This window comes from Aquarana catesbeiana, linkage group LG04 (assembly GCF_042186555.1).
Source record: "Aquarana catesbeiana isolate 2022-GZ linkage group LG04, ASM4218655v1, whole genome shotgun sequence".
NCBI lineage: Eukaryota > Metazoa > Chordata > Amphibia > Anura > Ranidae > Aquarana > Aquarana catesbeiana.
Genome location: NC_133327.1, coordinates 419,365,712 through 419,390,574, shown reverse-complemented (window position 1 = coordinate 419,390,574; position 24,863 = coordinate 419,365,712). Strand labels below are relative to the sequence as shown.

The 24,863-nt window shown below is 45.0% G+C and overlaps 1 protein-coding gene across 5 annotated transcripts in view; it reads left to right on the top strand.

Moving 5' to 3' along the window:
* Positions 1 to 24,863, top strand: part of MAP7 (microtubule associated protein 7) — a 296,620-nt gene that overhangs the window by 238,502 nt on the left and 33,255 nt on the right. For all 5 annotated transcript variants that reach the window (XM_073627341.1, XM_073627342.1, XM_073627340.1 and 2 more), the window contains 2 exons: positions 2,789 to 2,957; positions 19,164 to 19,356. In XM_073627341.1, coding sequence (XP_073483442.1) covers positions 2,789 to 2,957; positions 19,164 to 19,356 — 362 coding nt within the window. The remainder of the gene's footprint in view (positions 1 to 2,788; positions 2,958 to 19,163; positions 19,357 to 24,863) is intronic.

Sequence of the window (24,863 nt, the reverse complement as noted above, 5' to 3'; positions counted from 1 at the left end):
TTTTCATATAAACAAGATAGATTTATATTCTGCTGTTATGCTTGGATTAGTTTTAATTGTGTTATCTTAAAGAGGAACTGCAGTCTGCTCACATAATTTGTAATAAAAACATCTTTGCCATTCTGAAGCTTCCCTCCAACCACTTTGCATATTATTTTATATATACTGTAATTCTGTACTTGCCAAATATGCTGCAGAAATCTCCCTCCACAAAGTCTGGCTGCATCCATTTTAAGTGTGGGCAGCTGAAGCTGCTGCCTGTTCACTTCCTGGATTTACACAGACACACAGAGGCACACCTCCAGCTCTGCAGGTCTCATTGGCCCTCTTATGACTCACCCCCTTCCCTTCCTGGTAAACTCTCACGAGAGTTAGACAGAGAGCTGTGCATTATGTCATAAGCCTAGCTAATGACCGGACAAGAAACAGGAAGTGGGCTGTTTAAGGTATTTACTGGCAGAAAAAAAAATTACTATCCAAAGTTAAAACAGCAAGGGCAGAAGATTTAATAGATGGAAAGATGAAAAAATGAGTGAAGGTCTCCTTTATTATGTCAGGGATAAAGAATGACCGGAATTATAGAGGGAAAACGGTAACTGCATTCGTTGCGGTCCACATAAAACTGATACAGTGGTTTTGAAAAATGCTGCAGAGTTAAACTACCTGACAATTTCTTATACCGCTTTGAACTTTGTGAGCTATCTGAGACAATCCATTCTTTTTAGATTTTTTATTTCATGGAGAATAGGGCCGGTGGCTACACCTAGCTGCTCAGATGCTGCAGGGCCTAAATCGCCAGTGTGAATGAAGGGGGCTTTAGTCATTTCTTTAAAAATTAAAAGTCATAAGCTACAAAAACTGCAGCTGCTACCGTTTAATGAACAGACACACTCCTGTCCAGGGATGCATTTCTGTCCTCCAAACCAGTGTCTTCACTGTCTTTGGGTACCAGTGTTGGCATGTTAACTGGGGGCAGCCCGGCTGTGAGTCCTGGCGGCTTCACAGCCAACTGTCCACTGCGCATGCGCTTAGTGAATGGTCCCACAGCTTTCAGGGACTTGTGATGTGTCCCAGAAGTCTGCAAGCAGGGAGGGTTGCCTCAAATTGCCTAAGGTCAAAACTAGGTACCCACTCATTTACTTTTGGGTGAAGTTCTGCTTTAACCACCTTTCCCACCTATCCTTGAAATATCACTTTGTTGCACTGACCCTATTCCAAAAAAAAAAAAAAAACATTTTCTGCTTATATTAGTCTCTGCATCACAGAAGCTTAAAGGGGTTGTAAACCCTCAAGGTTTTTCACCATAATGCATTCTATGTATTAATGTATTATGTTGAAAAACCTCCTGTCATGCAGCAACCCCCCCCAGCACCCCTTTTACTTACCTGAGCCCCATAGTTCCCGAGACAGGAATGAGCACACCAACTCCGGCCATTGTCTCGTGTCCTGATTGGATAGATTGATAGCAGCACAGCCATTGGCTCCCGCAGCTGTCAAATCCAATGATGCTGGAGCCGGGGGGCGAGGCTGAGTCCTGCTGTCTGTGTCAATAGATGCAGCAGCACGGGTGTCCTGAAGGAGAGTGCTTCTTCGACGGGGCACTCGAGAAGAGAAGGAGCCACCAGCACCTCTGAGGGACCCCAGAAGAGGAGGATCGGGGCCACTCTGCAAAACCAACTGCACAGAGGAGGTAAGTATGATATGTTTGTTATTTAAAAAAAAACAAACAAAAAACAATGAGGGTTTAGTAACACTTTAAAGTAGAACTATAGGCAAAACTTTATTTTTTTCATTTTGGATAGAGCAAGAGTGGGTTATAACTAGAGCTGCACGATTCTGGGAAAAATGAGAATCGTGATTTTTTTGCTTAGAATAAAGATCATGATTCGCTTACAATTCTCGTGGCATAATATCATCTTTTACATTATAGAAAAAAATTGGGCTAATTTTACTGTTTATTTTTTTTTTATTCATTAAAGCGTATTTTTTCCAAAAAAATTGCATTTAAAAGAACGCAGCGCAAATATAGTGTGACCTAAAATATTGCAGCAACCACCATTTTATTCTCTAGGGTCTCTGCTAAAAATATGTATGTAATGTTTGGGGGTTCTAAGTAATTTTCTAGCAAAAAATACTGATTTTAACTTTAAACCAACAAGTGTCAGAAAAAGGTTTAGTCTTTAAGTGGTTAACCACTTCAGCCCTGGAAGATTTGGCTGCTCAATGACCAAGCCATTTTTTGCGATTTGGCACTGCATTGCTTTAACTGACAGTTGTGTGGTCGTGCTATGCTGTACCCAAACAAAATTGATGTCCTTTTTTTCCCACAAATAGAGCTTTCTTGTGGTGGTTTTTGATCACCTCTGCGGTTTTTATTTTTTGCGCTATAAACAAAAGAAGAGCAACAATTTTGAAAAAAAAAAAAATCAATATCTTTTACTTTTTTGCTATAATAAATATCCCAATTAAAAAAAAAATAAAAAATTCTTCAGTTTAGGCCGATATGTATTCTCCTACATATTTTTGGTAAAAAAAATCGCAATAAGCGTATATTGATTGGTTTGCGCAAAAGTTATATCTAATCCTTCTCCACTCTATGCAAAACTAAAAAAAAAAAGCTTTGCCTTTAGTTATACTTTAAATATATACGTATATTTTTGTTTTTTATCTCAATATGTAATAGTATCATATGCAATGCTGTATCGAGAACATTGTTCTTCAGTGAAACCTAATATCTTTATAACAGACGTGACTGTTTATCATATTGATCCTGTTGATAATTCTACAGCGTTGCCATCTACACCAGTTACACCATCACCTACAGTGTCTAATAAGCCATTTGCTGGGACCAATAACCCAGAAGAAGCAACCAGAATTCTTGCAGAAAAAAGGAAACTTGCTCGAGAGCAACGGGAGCGAGAAGACCAGGAAAAGAGGGAAAAAGAGGAGGAAGAACGGTAAATATATATGAATATCCCACATATTATTTATTATTATTTTTGTTTTTTATTTTGTTTTTTTTATTATTTTATTTTTTTATTTGTACTTATATAGCACCGTCAATTTACGCAGCGCTTTACATATACATTGTACATTCACATCAGTCCCTACCCTCAAGGAGCTTACAATCTAAAGTCCCTAACTCTCATTGTTATAGTAGGGCCAATTTAGACAGAAGCCAATTAACCTACCAGCATGTCTTTGGAGGGTGGGAGGAAACCGGAGTACCCGGAGGAAACCCATGCAGGCACAGGGAGAACATGCAAACTCCAGGCAGGTAGTGTCGTGGTTGGGATTTGAACCAGCGACCCTTTTTACTGCTAGGCGAGAGTGCTACCCACTACACCAATGTGCCTCCCACGTATAGCCAAGGTTTACCAAAAGTGGATATCAGCCCCAATTTTGTATAAAACACAATCCGCAAGGGAAATGGGGAGGAGCACCGGGGATTTGTGACGCCCAAAGAGTAGATAGGTAAGTGTACATGCAAAAGTAGCATAAAAACAAATGTTTATTTGAAAAAAAGCTAAAATATCCCCTCTACATGTGAGTAGGGGAAATTGCTAAACATGAAAAAACAGAGTTGGGTACCTGGTAACTCCTTTTCTAGGAAGTCTTCCAGGGCAGCATCTGAGAGATAGGCTTCTCCTACAGGAAACACAATGTCCACCATTAATAAGATTACACATACCTGCATGAATCAGTAATATAAAAGTACAGACAGAACAACAGGTAATTATCATTCCGATAATTTTCCCTTTTCCTCCTCCTCCTTTATTTATTTATTTATTTATTTTTTAGGGAGGGAACGAGTGCTGCCCTGGAAGAAAAGGAGTTACCGGGTACCTAACTCTTCCAGGGCAGCATCTGAGAGGATGTAGCAAGCAATACTTACTGGGGGGGGGGGGGGGGGGGGGGCACCGCCTGGAGCACTTTCCTAACGAAAGTTTGATCTTAGTCGTACAGGCGGTCAATGCGATAGTGCCTCAGGAAGGTCTTAAAGCTCGAACATGTCGCTGCCCTGCAGATCTGCTCTGGTGTAGCCCCAGCTTTTTCTGCAGAGGAGGAGGCCCATGCTCTGGTAGCGTGGGCTGTGATTCCCTCTGGTCTATGTAGGTTCTGGGACTGGTATGCCAGTGCGATACCCATTTTGATCCATCTTGCTATAGAGCTCTTTGAAGCTTGCTGACCTTTATTTTTCCCTGAGTATAGGACAAAGAGAAATGAGGTCTTTTTCCAGTCCTTGGTCCTTTCTAGATAGGCTATCAGGTTTCTTCTGACATCTATTTTGTCATATGTTTCCCTTTTGTTGCTATGAAGGTTAGCTGGGAGGGAGGGTATGATAATGTTCTTAGACCTGTGGAATGTTGAGGGGACTTTCAGGGGTGCTGTAGACATAAGTTGAGGGGATCTGGTTCCCCCCTGGCTGTTTATGTATGCTATGCTTGTAGAGTTGTCTGTTTATATCTGGATATGTCTGTCCTTGATCTGTGTTTTGAAGGATTTCAGCGCTAGACGTACTGCCTCCTCTCTCATGTTCAATAAGGCAAGAGACCAGTCCTGGTTCCAAGAGCCTTGGGCCAGGTGTTCTGCTAAGTGTGCTCCCCAGCTGTGGTGCTCTGTAGTTATACAGATCACATTCGTTTGTGTCCATAAGCCTCCCTGGGTGTATATGTGTAGTTTGAGCCACAGTTTCAGCGACGATTTGATCTCTTATGGGATTGTGACCCAGGACTCCATGGAACGTGGGTTCTCGTCCCACTGAGCCAGAATGAAGTTTTTTAGCGGTCTTGTGTGCATTTGTGCCCACCTGATGGCCAGTATGGAGGAGGTCATGGGGCCCAGCACCCTCATGCTCTTCCTGATGGTAAATGCATTGGGAAGACATAGGGTCTTGATCTCTTCCATTAGTCTTGCGACCTTGTCCTGTGGTAGAAGCATCTTTGTTTCTCTTGCGTTTAGCACATAACCTAGGTAGTTTACCCTTTGGGAATTAGGTAGGACTTTTGTTTATTTATTATCCACCCGAATTCCTTTAAATAGTTGAGACTTGACTGGAAGTTGGCTGCTAAGTTCTCTTTGGTGCTGGGGAAAAAGAAGAGGTTGTCCAGATATGGTACGACTTCTATGCTTTCTAGTCTTAAGCCCTTTAGTGCCTCTGCCAGTATTTTGGTGAATATTCTGGGTGCTGACTAAATTCTGAAGGGCAGGGAGGTGTACTGGAAGTGCAGGGTAGCCTATGGACCCTGTATTGCGAATCTTAGAAACTTGTGGTGGTCTCTGTTTTTTGGTATGTGCAGGTAGGCATCCTGCAAGTCTTTCATGGCTATAAAAGCCCCTGGCGGTAGTAAGTTCCTTGATGAGTAGATGGATTCCCTCCAAAATTTTTTGTATTTTATTTTCTTGAGGGGTTTTAGGTTCAAAATGAGCCTATACTTCCCGGAGGGTTTTTTCGTTTTGCGGAACTGCCGTAATGACGTTCCTTGTTAGTAGGCTTTCTAGTGATGACAGGAATCCCTCTGCTTTCTCTTTGTCTCTGGGGAGCGCCGTCATCAAGTATCTGATTGGTGGGGTGTTGGAAAATTCTATGGAATACCCTTGTTCTACTGTGTGGAGGACAAACTTGTTCGAGGTGTCTTCTCGCCACTTGTCTATGAATGCAGAGAGCCTGCCCCCCACCTGCTGGGCATCATTGTTTTTTGATGTTGCCCCTGAAAAGCTTAAAGTGATTGTAAACCTTTACAGGCCACTTTGACCTACAGGTAAGCCTAGATTAAGGCTTACCTGTAGGTCCAAGAAATATCTCTTAAACCTATACGGTTTAGGAGATATTTGCAAAAAGACAGGCACCGCTGTCTACGGCGCATGCGCCGTAGACAGCGGCACGCAGGCGCACTGAGCATGCGCGGGAGTGACGTCATCGCAGCTCCAGCCAATCACAGCGCCGGAGCCACGATACCCGGAAAGAAGATGGACGCTCCATAGCAGAGGGGACAGCGGTGACATCGCAGGCTCCTGTGTCAGGTAAGTGACACATAATGGGCTACTATGCGATGCATAGTAGCCCATTATGCTTTACCTTTGCAGAGAAACAAAGAGGAAGTAAAACCATCAGGGTTTATTTCCTCTTTAAGGATGACGTTTTCCCTATTCTTCCCCCCTTTGAAAGGACCATCTCTTACTGTTTTCACTTTGTTCGTACCTTTTTTTTTTCTGCTGCCGAAAAGGCATTTTGCTTTGCTTTTTATTTGGCTGCGGCAACCCCTTTTCTCTGCCTGCTGACCTGTCTAGTACCTGTTCCAGGCCTGGTCCAAAGAGAAGGTCCCCTGTGAAGGGGATACCACATAATTTGTTTTTGGAGGCACCGTCCCCCATCCACTCTTTAAGCCATAGTGCCCTCTTGGCTGAATTTATGAAGGCTGTTGTCCTTGCTGTGATTTTAACTGCCCTGGCTGATGCGTCTGCTACGAAGCTCGCTGCACGTGTCGGGGTGGGCATAGTTTTTAGTATCTGTTCTCTGGGAGTGTCTCCTTCTAGGAGTTCTTGCAGTTGGTTTAGCCAAAGCAGCAGGGTTTTTGCTGTCCATGTGGATGCAATGGCGGGATTGAGGTTTGCTGCCCCTGCTTCCCATGCCCTTTTTAAGTAGCAATTCTGCTTTTTTTATCCATGGGATCTTTTAGCGTGACTGAGTCTTCAAACGAGAGGTCCGACTTGTTTGCTATCCTTGACAGTGATGCGTCTACCTTAGGGCATTTAGCCCAAGATTGCGTGTCTTCTTCAGCAAATGGTTACCTGTGTTTTATTGCTGAAGGTGTAAAAAGTATTTTCTTGGGTTCTTCCCATTCCTTGTTAATAATATTTTTTAAGGTTTGGTATACATGGAATTCCCTAGGCTTTTTGGGCTGTAGGCCTTTGTACATCTTGTGACAGCTCTGGCTTTTGTAGTAACCTTTTAAGGGTCTTCCTCTTCATCCTCTGAATATAAGCCTTTGTTGGAGTCAGAGGACGAGGTTGCTGGACAGGGGTGGCTGCCTGACTGGTGGAAGGTTTACTGCTAAGTGCTTCTTTGGTCAGGGTTTGCAAGTTTTTATTGCTGTGCGCAAGGGGTTAAATGTGTCCCACATTTTTTTTTTTTTAAAGTTGACATAAGTTCTTTAAAACACCACTGTGATTCCTTTGCCACCAGTTTGCTAAGACATTTTTGGGTTAGCAGCTTCGTCCAATCTGACGCTAGTTTGTGTCCGCATAAAGCAAATGTTTTGCTGCTGGACCTGGACTTTTTCTCTTCTGGGGCTTTTGTCTGTGAAGTGAGATAAAAGGACCCAGAATGAGAAGGATGCAGATAGTGTGCTGCATACCACTATATAACCTAAGCGCAATAGTGGTTAGTAAGTGCAGAGGTGGCCTGTGCATGCTTTGGCTTACCTTGTAGCTTTCTTGGCTTGCAGGATCTGCGGGGCAGGGTGATGCAGCTTCCAACATTGTTAGCCCACTAAGCCTCCTGTCAGATGCTCTTTTATAGCTCCCTGTCCTAGCTCCGGCCCCGCCCCCAGCCGCCCTGATAGAGGTATGGGTGGACACATACCTCTGCATGTGACTCCATCTAGTGTGTCCCGAGTGCCGTCCACGGCATGGAAGTGCCGCCTTTGCTGCTGGGTGTCCCCCCTCTATGTACAGGTATCCACCAAAAAGATGGCGCCTGCAGCCCCGCATGACCGGAAGTAATGCGCTTGGCATCTGGAATTCACTTGCCGCCATCTTGCTACACCCTTCTGAACTCTCAGTGATAGAGAAGAGCTCAGGTGACCGCCAGTAGTTGCCCCACCGGTCCGGATTGCCTACTGCTGCATCACAGCACTGGAGGGGAGGGGGGTTTCAGGGAGGAATCATAAGATATCTTTGTCGGCTGTGGGGATGGTTGCTTAACACACCCCCCATGGGGGGCAAAACCTTAGGCTTGTTGTGGGCCCTAGAAGCCCTAGCCTAAGTCGTCTGACCCCCCCTGGCAACTGGAGACGACCGGCCAGGGAGTCCCTTGCAACTAAGCACAGGGACTGGAAGAAAATAATAAACTATGAGTTGATCCTGTTGGTCCAGAGGAAACACAAGAACTGAGGCATGCAGGTAAGTGCAATCTTTTTATAATGGTGGACATTGTGTTTCCTGTTGGAGGAGCCTATCTCTCGGATGCTGCCCTGAAAGACGACTTCAGAAAAATGCATGACATGGAACGTGTAGAAAACCAAGTACAGAATGATACAATACACCCGCTTGGAAAAGGCACCATTTACTATACCTATTTGGGTGTATTGTATCATTCTGTACTTGTTTTCTACATTTTCCATGTCATGCATTTTTTTTAATGTTCAGCCATTTCCCCTGCTCACACGTAGAGGGGATATTTTAGCTTTCGTTTTCATACATCTTGGGACACAGAGTCAGGCTAATATTCATTACCTGCTGGGTTTTACTTCATCATCAGGTGAATGGACACTGGTAGACCAAAGGTCTTCAGACAGGAAGTGATCCCCTATATAACCCCTACCATACAGGAAGTACTTTAGTTTTTTACCAGTGTCTGCAAGGTAGATGGCACTGTTTGTTTGAGCTCACTGAGCTCCAGGTCTCTAGTCCCACAAAATGTTCCAAAAATGAATCGAGGGATTGACCATTTATCTAAGCTTTTATGCTTAGATAAATGATACCCGAGCCTCGCAAAGAAGACTCAAAATCCTGCAAGGTTTTGCCTGTAATGTGGCTTCCAGGCGCTGGACCCTGCAGAGTGGAAATCCTGGACACTACAGCGCTAAGGCATTTCCTGCAGGGTGCTGTACTGGTCCAAGGGAGTGGACCCTAAACATGAAAGGGTACCCAGTCCTAGAAGGTCCAAATGACAGGAACCCGCCGTGAAGGGTGAAGATTGGACCCTTAGTTCCTAAGTGACCCTGTGCCTGGACTGGTAAGTGAATCCCCTTTATTTTTGTGGGGTGTCCCAGTGATTGTAACAATCAGTCAAGCTAGCTAAAGGCTAGACACCTGTGTGCGGTGACCATACAGGGGAGTTTTGGGCTAGCTGTGGGTGTTTGCAAAGTGTACCTTTTTTGCTTGTGTCTGGCTGTTTTTTACCTGTATGATGCATCATACACAAGGAGACTCCGGGGAGGGGGATTCCTGCCACCCTGCAGGATGGAAACAGTCATGCCGGGAATCCTGTGCTCTAACCCAGCTAGGGCTGTGGACAGTTCATCCTTAGTGATAAAGGGTGAAGCAGCAGCGTTGACTGTAGGCACATCGCAAATCTTTGTGCGCCCTGATTAAGGCTACGGCGTATGTGCGGCAAATCCGTGTGCGCCATGGCTGCCAAACAAACTGCTGAGCCCAGCGGTGCTCTTGCGAAAGCACGTGCGCCATGGCGACTCAAGGCGAAATGTCGCACCGAACCTGCGTTCGCAAGAGTGCCGCTGGGCTCAGCAGTTTGTTTGGTGGCTATGGCGCACGCGGATTCGCCGCACATGTGCCGTAGCATTAATCTAGGCGCACGAATATTCGCGTTGTGCCTACAGTCAACGCTGCTGCTTCACCCTTTTTCACTAAGGAACTGTCCTAAGCCCTAGCTGGGTTAGAGCACAGGATTGCTGGCATGATTGCCTGCATCCCGCAGGGTGGAAGGAAGCGTGACAGATCCCCCTCCCCAGAGTCTCCTCGTCTGGAGCGGGAATAGGTTGAGGATGGGGAGGAGCTTAGGATTCGGTGGAGTGCCCAGCAGATGAGTCTGCTTCTGAGCAATCTGGACAAGAAGATATCCACTCGATGTCTGCCTCTCAGTCGCAGAGGTTTTTGATCCTCACTGACCGAAATGGTTCGTTCTGCCTTTAAGTTGCCTCTTGCAGAGGTCACTGAGCCCCCCTGGTCTTCTTTGGGATCTCTGAGACCTTTTCAGGTCGCAAAGACTTTCCCTCTACGCCCCCTGCTGTAACAAGCGGTTTATGCTGATTGGAAACATCCTGACAGAACTTTTTTTTACCTCCTAAAAGGTTTTCCCATGGATGAAAAGTTTGTTAAAAAATGGAGCATGCAAGCTGTAGAGGCAGCAGTCTCTTCCTTAAACAAGAACTTAACTTGCCTGGTAGATAAAGCACAGGGCTTGAAAGAACCTGTTGACAAGAAATTGGAGTTAATATTAAAGGCTTCTGTAGCGCTGGTAGATTTTTTTTTAATCTACCGCTGATAGGTTAATCTTGTGGGTTACTTGTTAGAGGAAGTTAGATTTACCTCTGTTCCAGCTTGGCTGAGTTGCATGTGGTTCCACATTGTGCCGGTGGGTGTCGTTGTCACCATCGGCTGATGTTGGAAAAGCAACGTGTTGAAGCGTATGAGTGCTCCTCTGTCCCGGAGACAACTCGGTGGAGGTGGTCCTCCGAGTTGCATTCTGGGAGAGGGTGTTTATGGGACAGACGCCATGTTTAGGGGTTTGTTTCCAGCCACCTGCTGGCCCTCCTGAGCCGACAGGTATGCGTTAAGAGTACCACCTCGTGGTCCTCCGTTCCGGAGGCCCACGTCGCTGCGGCCTGTGGGTGGGCCCAGAAGCCTGTCTGGGGCCTACCACAGCAGCAGAGGAACGGTCCTGACCTTTCTATCCTGAGTGAAGAAGCTGGACAAGGTTCAAGTACTGTGTCTGACATTCATCATAAACCAATACATCCTGTGGCAGAGGATCGTACGGGTTTTATTCCAAACAAGTCTGTGGCAGAGACTTTTGTTCGTGCTGCGTACTGGCTGCTAGGCAAGTGAGAGAGGCCTATCCAGGCGGGCAAAGATTGGGTCCCACAAGGGGGAGCGCATTCAACCATTCAACCGCAAGTGTTCAACTCTAGAGAATGTCCTAAAGAATACTAAGGAAAGGTATTTGAGCTTCCCTGCAACTTTCCTTCTGCCTCTTTCCTGCTACTTCATTTGTTCATTAAAGCATTAGAAAATCTACTCAAGTGTTGGTGTCTACATCGTCCAGAGGTAAACTCAACGGGACCCTAGACCTGGTGCCGGTGAAACAGAGGTGTCAAGAGTGAAGGTAACAGCCCGCTTTAAACCAGCAGCTCCACCGAGAGTTAGTGCTACACTTCTTTTCTTTGGCCAGTTCAGCCATTCAGCTAGCTGTTGCAGCAATTGATATTTGCCAGTCCGTAAAGGATCAAGTCAAACGGCCGGATACGCCTAACCAGGAGAATGATCTGCCTGAAAGTAAGACAGGTATTCCTCGAGCACTGTGCTTTGCTGTTGATGCTTTAAAGGATTTAATACAGCAGGTTTCTCGTCTGGCTCTCTTGTCTGTACATATGCGCAGACTTTTATGGCTTAAGAACTGGTCAGCCAAGCTTCCTTGTAAAAAGTTATTGGCAGGTTTGCAGTTTCATGGGGAACGTCTATTCGGTGATCACTTGGACAAATATATCCAAAAGATTTCCGGAGGGAAGAGTTCTCTACTTCCTGTGAAGAAAAGCACCTAACGTCCCTCGTTTAAAAACCCAGGAACTGCTTCCTCAAATGTCTCAGTGTCGGGGCGGTTCCGCCGCCAACAGGATGCTAGAGTCAGGGGCAAGCCGCATGGCCAGGGCCAGAAAAAGCCCTGGGTCCAAAATTCTTCTAGTGGGGGTGTCTTTTAAAGGGGACGCCCCCACTCCATTGGGTGGGAGGGGGGGAGGCTGCTGCACTTTGCGGACATTTGAAAAACAACAATTCAGAACGAGTGGGTCACCTCAGTTATATCTTGCGGTTACAAGCTGGAGTTACAGGGGGGTGCCCCCACAGAGGTTTCTAAGATCCAGCGTTCCCCTGGTTCCTCCAAAAAGAAACATATTGCTACAGGCACTACATCATCTAGTTCATCAAGGAGTGATTGTAGAGGTTCCGGTATCCGAAAGGTGCACAAGGTTTTACTCAAACCTGTTTACGGTTCAGAAACCAAACGGGGACCTAAGGTCCCTGAACAAGTATCTTTTGATATAATCCTTTCGGATGGAGTCTGTCCGCTCATTAGTAACCTCACTCCAGAGGGGAGACTTTTTCGCCTCCATCGATATAAAGGACGTGTACTTACACGTACCTATCTTTCAGCCTCATTAGAGGCTCATACGTTTTGCAGTAGAGGAACGTCATTTTCAGTTTGTGGCTCTACCCTTGGGCTTGCTACAGCTTCACAGGTGTTCACAAAGATCCTAGCACCAGTACTGGGTCTTTAAAGGGCCCAAGTGATCCTGGTGCTCTGGTATCTGGACGACCTTCTGGTTAGAGAACACTCAGTACAGGCTCTAGAACAGAGAATAATATACACAGTGAGGTATTTGAAAAGCTTAGGCTGGATCATAAAAACTGAAAAGTCAGCCTTGAGACCAGCTGTCAGAAACCATGAAATCAGGCCAAGATGGAAGTACAGTTAAATCACACTTGTTTAATAATAAAAGTAACAAGAACAAACGTAGAGTTCAGTAACCGGAACAGATAGTCTGCCAAGCCAGGGATCAAAGTAGTGGAACAGCAAGCATGTGATGTGATCAAGGCGAAGGCAGAGCTCCTCTGGACTGGACGGCTTAAGTAGGCAGGACTGATGAGCAGGATCATCAACAGCTGAGTAACTGTGGAGAGAGATGGGAGCTGGAAATTAGCCGACAGCTGAGCGGCCAGCCCAGAGAAGGAAGGGCTGAGCCCAGCCCTGACAGTACCCCCTCCTCAACGACCCCTCCCCCTTGGAGGACCAACAGGCTTGAGGGGAAAACGTCTATGGAAATCACGGAGGAGGACAGGGGCATGTACGTCCGAGGATGAGACCCAAGAACATTCCTCCGGACCGTACCCTTTCCAATGCACCAGGTACTGTATGCGCCCACAGAACCTACGGGAGTCAACAATGGGCTGTACCTCATACTCCTCATGGTTCTCAACCTGTGTAGGCTGAGGACATGGCACCAAGGCGGTAAAGTGGTTGCAGACCAAAGGTTTTTATAAGGAGACATGAAATACATTCAAAATAGAAGAAGGAAAGTCTAATGCGTAAGCCACTGGGTTAATCCTGCAAAGAATACGGAAAAAGGCCCAATAAACCGAGGTGCGAACTTCAGTGAGGGAACACAAAGTCGGACATTGCGAGATGACAGCCAGACCCTGTCTTTCAGCTGGTAGGAAGGCGCAGGCAGGCGTCTGCGGTCAGCATGGAGTCTGTACCTATCATTAGCATGATGCCATGCCTCCTGGACTTGTGCCCAAGTGGAACGAAGACCACGGAGATGCTCCTCTAACACAGGAATGCTCTGAGGAACAAACGAGTCAGGCAACATGGAAGGTTGGAAACCATAATTCGCCATAAACTGCGACAATTGGGAAGCAGAATTCAGGGCACTGTTGTGAGCAAACTCTGCCCACAGTAATAGGTCTGACCAGTTGTTATGATGGTCAGAAATATAGCAACATAGGAATTGCTCCAAGGACTGGTTGGCTTGTTCTGTGGCCCCATTAGACTGCGTGTGATTTTCAGAGGAGAATGCTAGCTGAAATCCCTACTGTGCACAAAAGGCTCGCCAGAACCGGGACACAAACTGACTACCCCTGTCCGAGACAATCACCTTGGGTAGAGGTAGGACGTTGAACACCAGTCTCAGAAGCATCAACCTCAAGGATAAAAGGTAACATAGGATCAGGATGTGCCAACACAGGAGCAGAAACAAAGGCAGCCTTGAGACTCTCAAAGGCCTTAATGGACTCCGGCGACCAACTCTGTGGGTTACCGTCCTTTTTGGTAGTCAGGGGCTTGACCAGAGTCGAGAAGTTACGAATAAACTTCCTATAATAGTTGGCAAAGCCCAGGAAACGCTGCGGAGGACGTAAACCCACGGGTCGGGGTCACTGTAGGACTGCTGAAAGTCCATCGACTTTTCACTTTTTACTGGGTCCATCGAAAAACTAGCAGGGGAAATGACATAACCCAGGCATTTAACCTTTTCACGATGGAACTCGCACTTCTTCAGTTTACAATAGAGATTGTTCTCTCTTAGTTTCTGAAGCACACCACAGACATCTGTGTGGTGGCTCTCCAGGGACTTGGAAAATGAGGATATCATCGAGATAAACCACCACACATAACTGCAACAAATCTCTGAGGACATCATTAATAAATTCCTGGAAAACTGCCGGGGCATTACAAAGGCCAAAAGGCATTACGAGGTACTCATAATGGCCTGTTCTGGTATTAAATGCAGTCTTCCACTCGTCGCGCTCCTTAATCCTCACGAGATTGTATGCCCCTCTCAAATCAAGCTTCATGAAAACCGTTGCTCCCTTGAGGAGGTCAAATAACTCTGTAATCAACGGAATTGGATAGACATTCTTAATCGCAAACCGATTGAAACCCCTATGATCAATACAAGGACTTAGTTCACCACTCCTCTTCTTCACAAAGAAGAAACCAGCACAAGCAGGAGATGAGGATTTGCGGATGAAACCTTGAGAAAGTGCGTCTGCAACATACTCCTCCATGGCCTTATCCTCCAAGACCGACAAAGGGTAAACCCGGCCACGAGGTGGTGTGGTACCAGGCTGAAGGTCAATTGCGCAATCATACGACCAGTGTGGGGGGGGGGCAAACTACCGGCTTGACCTTTGACAAAGACTTCGCTAAAATTGCGGTACTCCTCCGGCAGGGAGGAGAGTGAAGAGGTGCACAGGACCTTGGCTACCTTCTGGAAGCATGTCTCACTGCATTGTGGTGACCAAGACAGAACCTCAGCACTGAGCCAATCAAAAGAGGGGTTGTGCCTCTGTAACTAAGGATAACCAATAACCAGCGGAAACTTAGGTGAGGAAATAACTTGGAATTGGATTATCTCATGGTGAAGAGCCCCTACGGCCATGGACAACGGAACCGTCTCATGAGTCACATGGGCAGGCTGTAGAGGTCTCCCGTCAAGCGCCTCAATGGCAAATGGAGTGTCACACAGCTGCAGCGGAATCGAGTGCTTTGATACAAAGGCAGCATCAATGAACAGGCCTGCAGTCCCAGAGTTGATTAGAGCCTGTATTTCGATGGACGACTCAGCCCAAGAAAGGGTGACCGAAACCAGGGCCTTATCCTTCTGGGGGCAAAACAACGCCACACAAGACTTCAAAAAGTGACCTGCCTGCCCACAATAAAGGCACAATTTCTCCCTCCTCCTAAAAGTTCTCTCACCTGCAGAGAGACGCGTGAAGCCCAAGTGCATGGGTTCATCTTCACTGACTGACTCTTTACCAGGAGGCATGGGAGGTGAGGGAGGCACGGGTGGGACTGCAAAGCTCAGAGGCAAACGTACAGGAGGCTTCCGCAAGTGCTCCTTAAGAGTCTTTCTCTGAGTCTGGAGTCAATGAGGATGGCAAACGTGATCAACTTCTCTAGCTCAGTGGGTATATCTCGGGCTGCTATCTCATCCTTGATAGAATACGAGAGACCATGAGAAAAAGCAGCCACGAGGGCTCATTGTTCCACGCAACCTCTGCTGCCAGAGTACTTAATTCAATGGTGTAGTTGGCAACTGTTCTCGTACTCTGATGGACATGAGACACTGGGCAGCAGAAGCGGAGCATGCGGGAATGTCAAATACCCTTTTAAAGGAGGCCACAAACTAAGGGTAACTCAAGACAACAGGTTTTTGCGTCTCCCATAGAAGGTTTGCCCAGGCCAAGGCTCTCTCAGGAAGTAAAGATATCATGAAACCTACTTTGCTTCTGTGGGAAACGCCTGAGGCAGCATCTCAAAGTATATCTCAACCTGGTTGCGAAACCCTCTGCATTGAACTGGATCGCCCCCAAATCGCTGTGGAAGCGGAGCAGAACCAGACATACCTCTTATAGAGGTAATACTCAAGGCGGGTGCCTGCACAGAGACTGGCACAGCAGCAGGGACGGTCTGCAACTCAGGTTGAACCGGAGCAGCCACAGTGGGAGATTCCAGATGAGTTGTGCGACTCAGGAGCGTTTGTAACACCATGGCAAACTGATCCATGTTTTCATCTTGCTCATCCAATCTGGAAAAATATTACCAACAAGTGGAGTGACTGCATCTTCTGAATTCATGGACTTCGCCTACTGTCAGAAACCATGAAATCAGGCCAAGACAGAAGTACAGTTAAATCACACTTGTTTAATAATAAAAGTAAAAAGAACAAACTTATTCAAAATATAGCCAAAGTTCAGTAACCGGAACGGATAGTCAGCCAAGCCAGGGATCAAAGTAGTGGAACAGCAAGCAGGATCTGGAGCCAGAAGGGATGTCAGCAAAGCCAGTCTATAAACAGGAATGCAGGAGATAGTTTCTTGTGATGTGACCAAGGCAAAGGCAGGAGCTCCTCTGGATTGTATGGCTTAAGTAGGCAGGACTGATGAGCAGGATCAACAACAGCTGAGTAACTGTGGAGAGAGATGGGAGCTGGCAATTAGCCGACAGCTGAGCGGCCAGCCCAGAGAAGGAAGGGCTGAGCCTAGCCCTGACACCAGCTCAAAGTCTAAAATATTTAGGTCTGATTCTAAACACGGTCCAAGCAAGTGTATTCTTGCCACCCGTAAGGATCTGTGCCCTGAAGAATCAGGTGCGTCAGATAAGGGGCACCAGACAACCCTCCATTCGGCTCTGTATGAGTCTTCTAGGGAGGATGTATCCTCCTTTGAGGCAGTGCCCTATGCCCAGTTCCATTCCAGGCCTTTACAACAAGACATCTTGTTGGCTTGGAACAGAGGTAGAAAAGCCCTGGATTATATGTGCTCATCTCCTCAGGCATGATTAAGCCTAAACTGGTGTTTGCAGGATCAGAATCTGCAAAAGGGAAAATCCTTTCTCCTGGTAACTTGGAGAGTACTCACTACAGATGCCAGTCTCTCAGGCTAGGGAGCGACCCTAGATGGGCTCACAGCTCAGGGGAAATGGTCAGGGACGTCTGACCCTACGATCCTGGACGGTGACGCTTCAGGACTGCTCCATCAGCGTTCAGTCCAACAATGCCACGGCAGTGGCCTATATAAACCACCAAGGCGGTACCAGGAGTTGTTCAGCTCTGAAGGAGGTGAACTACATACTAGCCTGGGCAGAGGGACATGTGCCAATAATATCGGCAGTCCGTATCCTGGGAGTAGAGAACTGGAATTCAGATTATCTCAGCCGCCAGCAGATCTGCCTGGGGAATGGTCCCTACACCCGGAAGTGTTCCAGGAAATTTGCCAATGTTGGGGATGGCCAGAGGTCGACCTACTGGCATCCAGGTTCAACAACAAGCTACAGCAGTTTGTGTCTCGAACAAGAGATCCTCTGGCAATTGGAGCAGATGCTCTGATCGTTCCATAGAGCCAGTACTTCCTGGTTTATGCTTTCCCTCCGATCCCTCTCCTTCCACATTTGTTGAGCAAGATTCAGAGAGAGGGGATTCCAGTCATTATGGTGGCATCAGCCTGGCTCAGAAGGCCCTGGTTCCCGGAGATTGTGAGACTGACAATAGATGGGCCATGGCCACTTCCACGTCGCCCCAATCTACTGTCTCAAGGTCCTATATTCCACCCCAATTTACAGTCTCTAAATTTGACGGCATGGCTATTGAAGCCAGGGTGTTAAAGGACCGTGGCATCTCAGGACCAGTGGTGTCTACTCTAGTGAATGCTAGAAAAGCTATCACTAGGAAGATATATCATAAGGTCTGAAAGACTTGTATTGCTTCGTGTGAAGCCAGAAAATGGCATCCTCGGAAATATGTGATTGGGAGAATTCTCTCTTTTCTACAGTCAGCTGTGGAAATCAAATTGGCTTTGAGTACAATCAGAGGTCAAGTTTCAGCCCTATCAGTATTCTTCCAAAGGCCTTTAGCCTCTCATTCACTGATCTGAACATTTATGCAAGGGGCAACTCGCTTGCTTCATCCATTAGGTCACCTATGTGTCCTTGGGACTTGAACTTGGTGCTGTCTGTGTTACAGAAACAACCATTTGAACCTATTTAGGAAATTCCATTAGACTTGCTGTCACGCAAGATAGCCTTTCTGATGGCTATCACCTCGGCTAGAAGGGTGTCGGAGTTGGTGGCCCTTTCATGCAGGGAACCGTACTTGATCCTTCACCATGACAGAGTTGCGTTACGACCTGTTCCATCCTTTTTGTCAAAAGTGGTGCTGGCCTTTCATTTAAATCAGGACATTATTTTGCCTTCTTTTTTCTCTCAGCTTCGTTCGGCGGAAGAGAGACGACTGCATTCTTTGGACGTTGTCCATGCAGTCAAGGTTTATTTGTCTAGATCTGCGGAGATCCGAGGATCAGACTCTTTTTTTTGTTTTGTTTTTTTTTTTTGTTTTACCAAAAGGACCCAAGAAGGAGCAGGCAGCTTCCAAAGCTTCCATTGCCAATTGGGTCCGTGTGGGTCATTCAGACCTATGGTCTGAAACATAAAGCTCCTCCCTTTATGGTGAGAGCTCATTCTACCAGGGGTGTAGGAACCTCCTGGGCTTTTCGCCATCGGGTATCTGTGGCTCAGATTTCTAAGGCTGCCAACTTGTCTTCAGTGCATACGTTCACAAAATTTTATCAAGTGGATGTTCGAGCAGCCGAGGATTTGGCTTTCGGATGCAGTGTACTGCGGGCTGCCGTATAAGTTCTGATGGCTATTGTTTGGCAGGGTGTCTCCTTCCCCCCAAGTCTATTGCTCTGGGACGTCCCAGCAGGTAATGAATATTACCTTGACTCTGTGTCTCATGATGTATGAAAAAGAAAATAGGATTTTTACGTCATACTTACCTGTAAAATCCTTTTCTTTGAGTACATCATAGGACACAGAGATCTCTCCCCTCTTTTTTGAGCATTTAGTGCTGATGTATAACCAAGCAGGTAATGAATATTAGCCTGACTCTATGCCCCATGATGTATTCAAATAAAAGGATTTTACAGGTAAGTATGATGTAAAAATCCTATTTTTTTCAAATAAACATTTTTTTATGCTACTTTTGCATGTATAAAAACTTGCCTATCTACTCTTTGGGTGTCACAAAGCCAAGGTGCTCCTCACCATTCCCCATTTCCCTTGTGCACTGTGTTTTATAAGAGGCAATTATTCTTTTACTACTTTGGCATCAATGGATTGAACATGTATACTAATTAACATAATTTTGTAGGAAAAAGAAGGAGGAATTAGCTCGGCGGAAAGCTGAAGAAAGAGCTAAACGAGAAGAGGAGGCACAACAGCAGGAAGAAGAAAGAAAACAGGAGGGGGAAAAGGAGCTCCAAGAAAGGGAGAAGATTCTTAAACAGCAAGCAGAGGAGCGAGAACAGAGGGAACGTGAGGAAGCAGAACGTCTGCAGAAACAAGTATGTGCCCAATCTAACATTAGATGCTTGTATTACAGAGGATATATGTGATTCAGTTGTATTGTATTATACTGTATTTCTGCTACAGAATAACACAAAGGTGTAGCAGTTGATTGATGAGGGAGGTAGAACCCAGATGTAAGCTGGAGTCTGAGGATACAAAATAAGGTAGTACTGAGTATTACCAGGGAGGCGGACTTTTTAGGCTAAGAACCAGTGGAGAAGATATAGCAGTATAAAAAATATAAATTTATTGAAAAATACAATATATAAAAAAACAATGACAATTGTAACATATAGCATCTATGATTATTGTGCAGTGAGCCCTTGTATGTCTACGCGTTTCACCGTTAGGCTTCCTCAGGACACGGCCAAGGTTCACAGATGAGACAGAGAAGGAAATATGTCTCTCTATCTAGAATGAGATATAATGTCATTAGACACACACAACTAACACATAAACAAACTGTTAACGATAAAAATCATGCGCTAAGCAACTGCGAGCATAGGAAAGAACACCAAGCCGGTACCTTAAATTGGAATGCAAAATTATGCAAGTCATGGTAGCATGAGAAAGTTCAATCAGCAGTAAGAAAGCTGGAATTAAAGCAAATGCAACCAGCGTTAATAAGCGAAAATATGCATTTGGGCAGAGAAAACTTTATAGGTTTGTTAAAGAATGAGATTTACTATATTAGATATAGCTAAATATCTCAGCAGGGGCATGTAAACAATATTCCTAATTAAGGGAGCAGCCATTAGAGGGAGGAGGGCCAACACCGGATTCACCACTTAGATCCTGGATTTAGTATCAGCAATGCTGTAGGCTCAATACAATCCCAACGCTGCATCTATAAGCATATAATGACAGATTAAGCTAAATATAGTAATCTCATGTAGAAATTTTACTGCAGCAATGGTGATAGCATATAGTGTGTTTGATGCAGCAAGGGCCAAGTGATAGTATATAGCTAAGTACTTACATTCAGGATACAAATAATCCAGCGTGCCCCTGGGGGACAGAAATACACTGCACACAGGACTAGCAGAAGCTGACAGATATTTATATCCTTGATCAGTCACAGCTGATCCTGAGAACTAGCATCATGTGATTCCAGGATAGCAGATTGAATTATGGGGATTGTAGGCCAACAGCAACAAAGCTTTCTGCACATATGCAGGAAGATATCCCGGAAAAAAAAAATCCTATCTGTGAAGAGAGCCGAACGAGTACAGCGTCCGAGCAAGAAGACCTCGCACATACGCCGGCTCTTAGTGCATTGTGGGCATTGTAGGATAGTGCCTCTGTCCATTACTATACTTTTGATCTGTATCGAAATAGGCGGATTGCCAGTGTTGCAGTGACATCGCTATCTAGAAAATGCATGAACCTCCAGAACTCTGCGCAATAATTGTTGTCTCAGCTATGATTAGCAAAGGTCAGCAGGTGCTAAACAGTAAAAAATCTCTTTAAAAATATACCGTGATCAGTATGCTACCCCAGACATACATATCTGAGGAGCTGCATACTTGAAAGTAGATGAACAGCAGGTACTCAGCTTCAGATATTCCATCAATATCGCTCACAGGTGGCTAGGGCATGATACATCATAAAAACAGAACAAAGATGCATATAACACAGTATATAAACAAAATGATACACATATATATTAGAACAATGTCTAGACCATGCGTGAATTCTCCAAATCACATTCAGTTTATGATTAATGCTCATTATGCGTACATGACATTATATCGGTATATGACATTATATCGGTATTATACTTTATATTATATATGTCGATATCTCCATTCAAATCATCTACCAAATCTTACAAATGATACAAATACGGACTAAGTATGTTTAACATATGTTACCTTATCTAAAAGGAACAGAAAGGGGAAAAGGGGGGATGGGGGGGAAATAAGGAAGCAATTGAGGGATACACAAGAGCTGCAAGTGAAGCAAATCGCGTGGTACAACATAGGATGACCGTATTAGAGAAAGGGTTTGAAACTGATCATGTCATTCATGCCTGGATAGACCGTGGCTCGCAACTTATGTATCCATTGCGTTTCACGCTGGAGTACTTTTTTTATCAAAATTGCCCCCACGGGGGTCTGCGTAGACAATGTCAAGAGCTGCAAATTTAAACATCACGGGGTCATACATATGCTTGAAGGCTATGCGATAACCCAATGTGGTGTTTAAAAGACCATTTGTAGCATAGTATATGTGGTCTTTAATTCTTCTCCAGAAGGGCCTAATGGTTTTGCCCACATAGAAGGCTCCACATGGACAAAAGATGATGTAAATAACTCCTTGAGTTTGACATGTGATGTGGTGCCGTAGGACGTGTGTGTGTCCATTTGGGAGAGGAACTGAAGGTCCTGTCAGTAGCAAATCGCAAAAGTCCCATTTGCCACATTTAAAGTGGCCCACAAGGGATTCTGTTGCATCAGTGGCTTTGCAATAGTGACTTCGTACTAGAGGGCCTTTTATGGATCTCGCTCGCCGAAAAGTAATCTCGGGGCGGGATCCTATATACTTACTGATGATGGGATCAGTAGTTAGAATGTGCCAATGTTTTTGGATAGTTGAACGTATGGTTTAATGTTGGTCAGAATAGGTTGTGATGAACCTAACTACCTCTGAATTAGTTTGTTTTGGTTCCGGAAATAGCAGGGCGTTTCTCGGTTTGGTTATAGCTTTTTTAAAAAGTTTTTTTGAGAGTGGTTTTGGTGTATCCTCTCACTAAGAGACGCTGATAAAGAAGGTCTGCTTCATATTTGAAGTCAGCATCCATTGAGCAGTTGCGTTTTAAACGTATGTACTGACTAAACGGAATACTCTGGACTAGAGGGCGTGGGTGCGCACTCCGCGCGTGTAGTATTGTGTTCCCCGCTGTGGGTTTTCGAAACAGTGATGTATTTATTTGGCCCTCCTGATTAATTTTGATAGTAATGTCTAGATATGTAATTGTAGAAGGGCTGAACTGCATGGTCAATTTCAGGTTGTAGTCATTCTGACTTAGAACGACCATAAATTCCTCTAGTGCTACTGGTGGTCCCGCCCATAGTAACAAGATGTCATCTATGTAGCGGAACCACCGCAGCACATAGGCAAAAAGATTTGAGTGTCTATCATTGGCAAATAGGTCCCGCTCCCACCCCCCCTGGTACAGGTTCGCATAGGAGGGTGCACAACATGTGCCCATAGCGACCCCCTGTACCTGGAGGAAGTGGGAGCCATAGAAAGAAAAGACGTTTTTAGAAAGAATATGTGACAGAAGTCGCAAAACAAAGCCATTCAGGTCCGAAAACGTGGGTCCTCTTTCATTCAAAAATCTAGCAACTGTGTTTAGACCTAATTCATGTGGAATAGATGAGTACAAGGTTTCCACATCAATAGTTTCCAAAAGGCATCCATAGGGGACAGTTAGTCCCTCCAGATTTTTTAACAGATCTGGGGTATCTTTTATATAGGAGGGTAAAGTGGTGACATGGGGTCGTAGATATTGATCTACAAAAATGCTCGCTCTTTCAGTTTTTGAGCCTATACTTGAGACAATTGGGCGACCGGGTGGTTTTGTAGGGTGTTTATGGATTTCGGGCAGAGAGTAAAAAGTGGGTACTCTCGGATGAGCCACTTGAATACCTTTAAAAATCTCTTGCGTGATCAGGCCGTTGGCGAGGGCGGATTGTAATAGATCATCATACTGTTGATCAAATTTGGTTAGGATATTAGCAGTAATCGGTTTGTACCAGAGTCGTTTTTTTAAGATGTCCCAACACATGTTCCTGTATGATAATGTATCCATCAAAACCACATTGCCGCCCTTATCTGATGGCTTGATCACCACATCAGTATTGTTACTTAAATTAATTAGGGCTGCTTGATGAGCCTCATTTAGATTGGGGTTTACTATCTTCCTTAGTGGCATAGATTCAATGTCTTTAATGGTTTGGACCAAGAAAGTCCATATATTAGAATTAATATGTAAAGACGGAAAGTTGGTAGATTTTTTTCTTTATTGCCTCTCCTAGTGACTTGATGTCTTCTAGAAATAGAGTCGTTTGTATTCGTTGGCCACGAATTACATACGATTCAAGAGTATTTTGGGTAGTTGGGACAGATTCATTTTCCTCCAGGAGTAGGACCAAATTTTTTAGGGCTCTACATTCGGCCACTGAGAAATCTTTCCAGATTTCCTGGTGGGCGATTTGCGCTTGTTTACCCCGTCTGTCATTATCATACATTAATTTTAAAGTCAGCTTTCTTGCAAACAAATACAGATCTTTAATGATGTCAAACTTATTTGGTAGTGAGTTGGGACAGAAACTGAGGCCAAGCTGCAGGAGCTCCCGTTCAAAAGTATTCAGGGGATATGATGATAAATTGATCACTTCCAATTTATCTTTCTTGGTCGAAAAATTCTGTTCAACTACTAAAGGTGTACTCGTTATAGGGTCAGAAAGTGGTCTATTGTCAGTTAGCGCTTACCTGTTTAGTGGTAATCTGGAAAAATTGGTCTATGCGACATTTCTTAGTATCTTTCTGGATTGTTCCAGCTGTCGCAGTACTTGCTGGTCTAGATGCCATCAAGGTTTTAGCGCCGTCTCTAATGTGTAATCAAGTATCCAGTTCTCTGTTGGAAGTTGGAGGTATAGTAATAGAAGAGAGATCAGAAGAGACACCCTGTGCTTGATTCGGAAACATAGTTAACCCCGTGTTTTCCACTGCGGTATCCGTCTTTGCAGTGTTTGTATCAGTATTGGGGGGATTTAATTCACCCAGTGCTCTTTTCTTATCTGTACCTGTTTGGTGCCCACCACCTGTTTGTGTTCTCTTTCTTGAATTACGGCCTCTCTGTCGTCCCCGATCACATGTCCTAGAGCCTTGTGATAGATAAAAATTAACAGAGGAATCAGAGTCGCTTGCTTTCTCATTAAATTTCCGTCCATTTCTTTGTACATTAGTGAACTTACGGTTCCCTCGTTGACCATTAGTGTGTGGCCAGTTGTACGCATACCTGCCTGCAAAGGCTAGTTTGTCACGTGCGAGTTTGTCCTCTTTCTTGACCAACAGGTCTTTTGTGAACGTTTGAATGTGTTCCTTTAAGCGGGTATCAAAAGTTGAAAAATTAGAGTTATTTAATATGTTGGTTTTTTCATCGTAGATTTGTTTTATCTCACAGTCTACTAGTTTTAGTTCTTACATGTAATACTCTATCATTAATTCTATCATTTTCCTGGAACAATCCTGGAGGTTTTGCTCCCATCGGGCCTTAAAGTCATGGTCAGTGGCCCAAATATTGGGGAAGACCTGGACTCTCAGGCCTTTTGGGTTAAGATTCTCCCGGATATATTGTTCGAAGTACTTAGTGTGCCAAAAAAGACTGGCTTTCCGCTCAAAGACTTGCACTAGTTTGTGATAGACAATCTCCATTTCAACATTGTTATTTACCTCCCAATTGCTTCCTGCCAGTTCCGCCATTCTGGTAAAC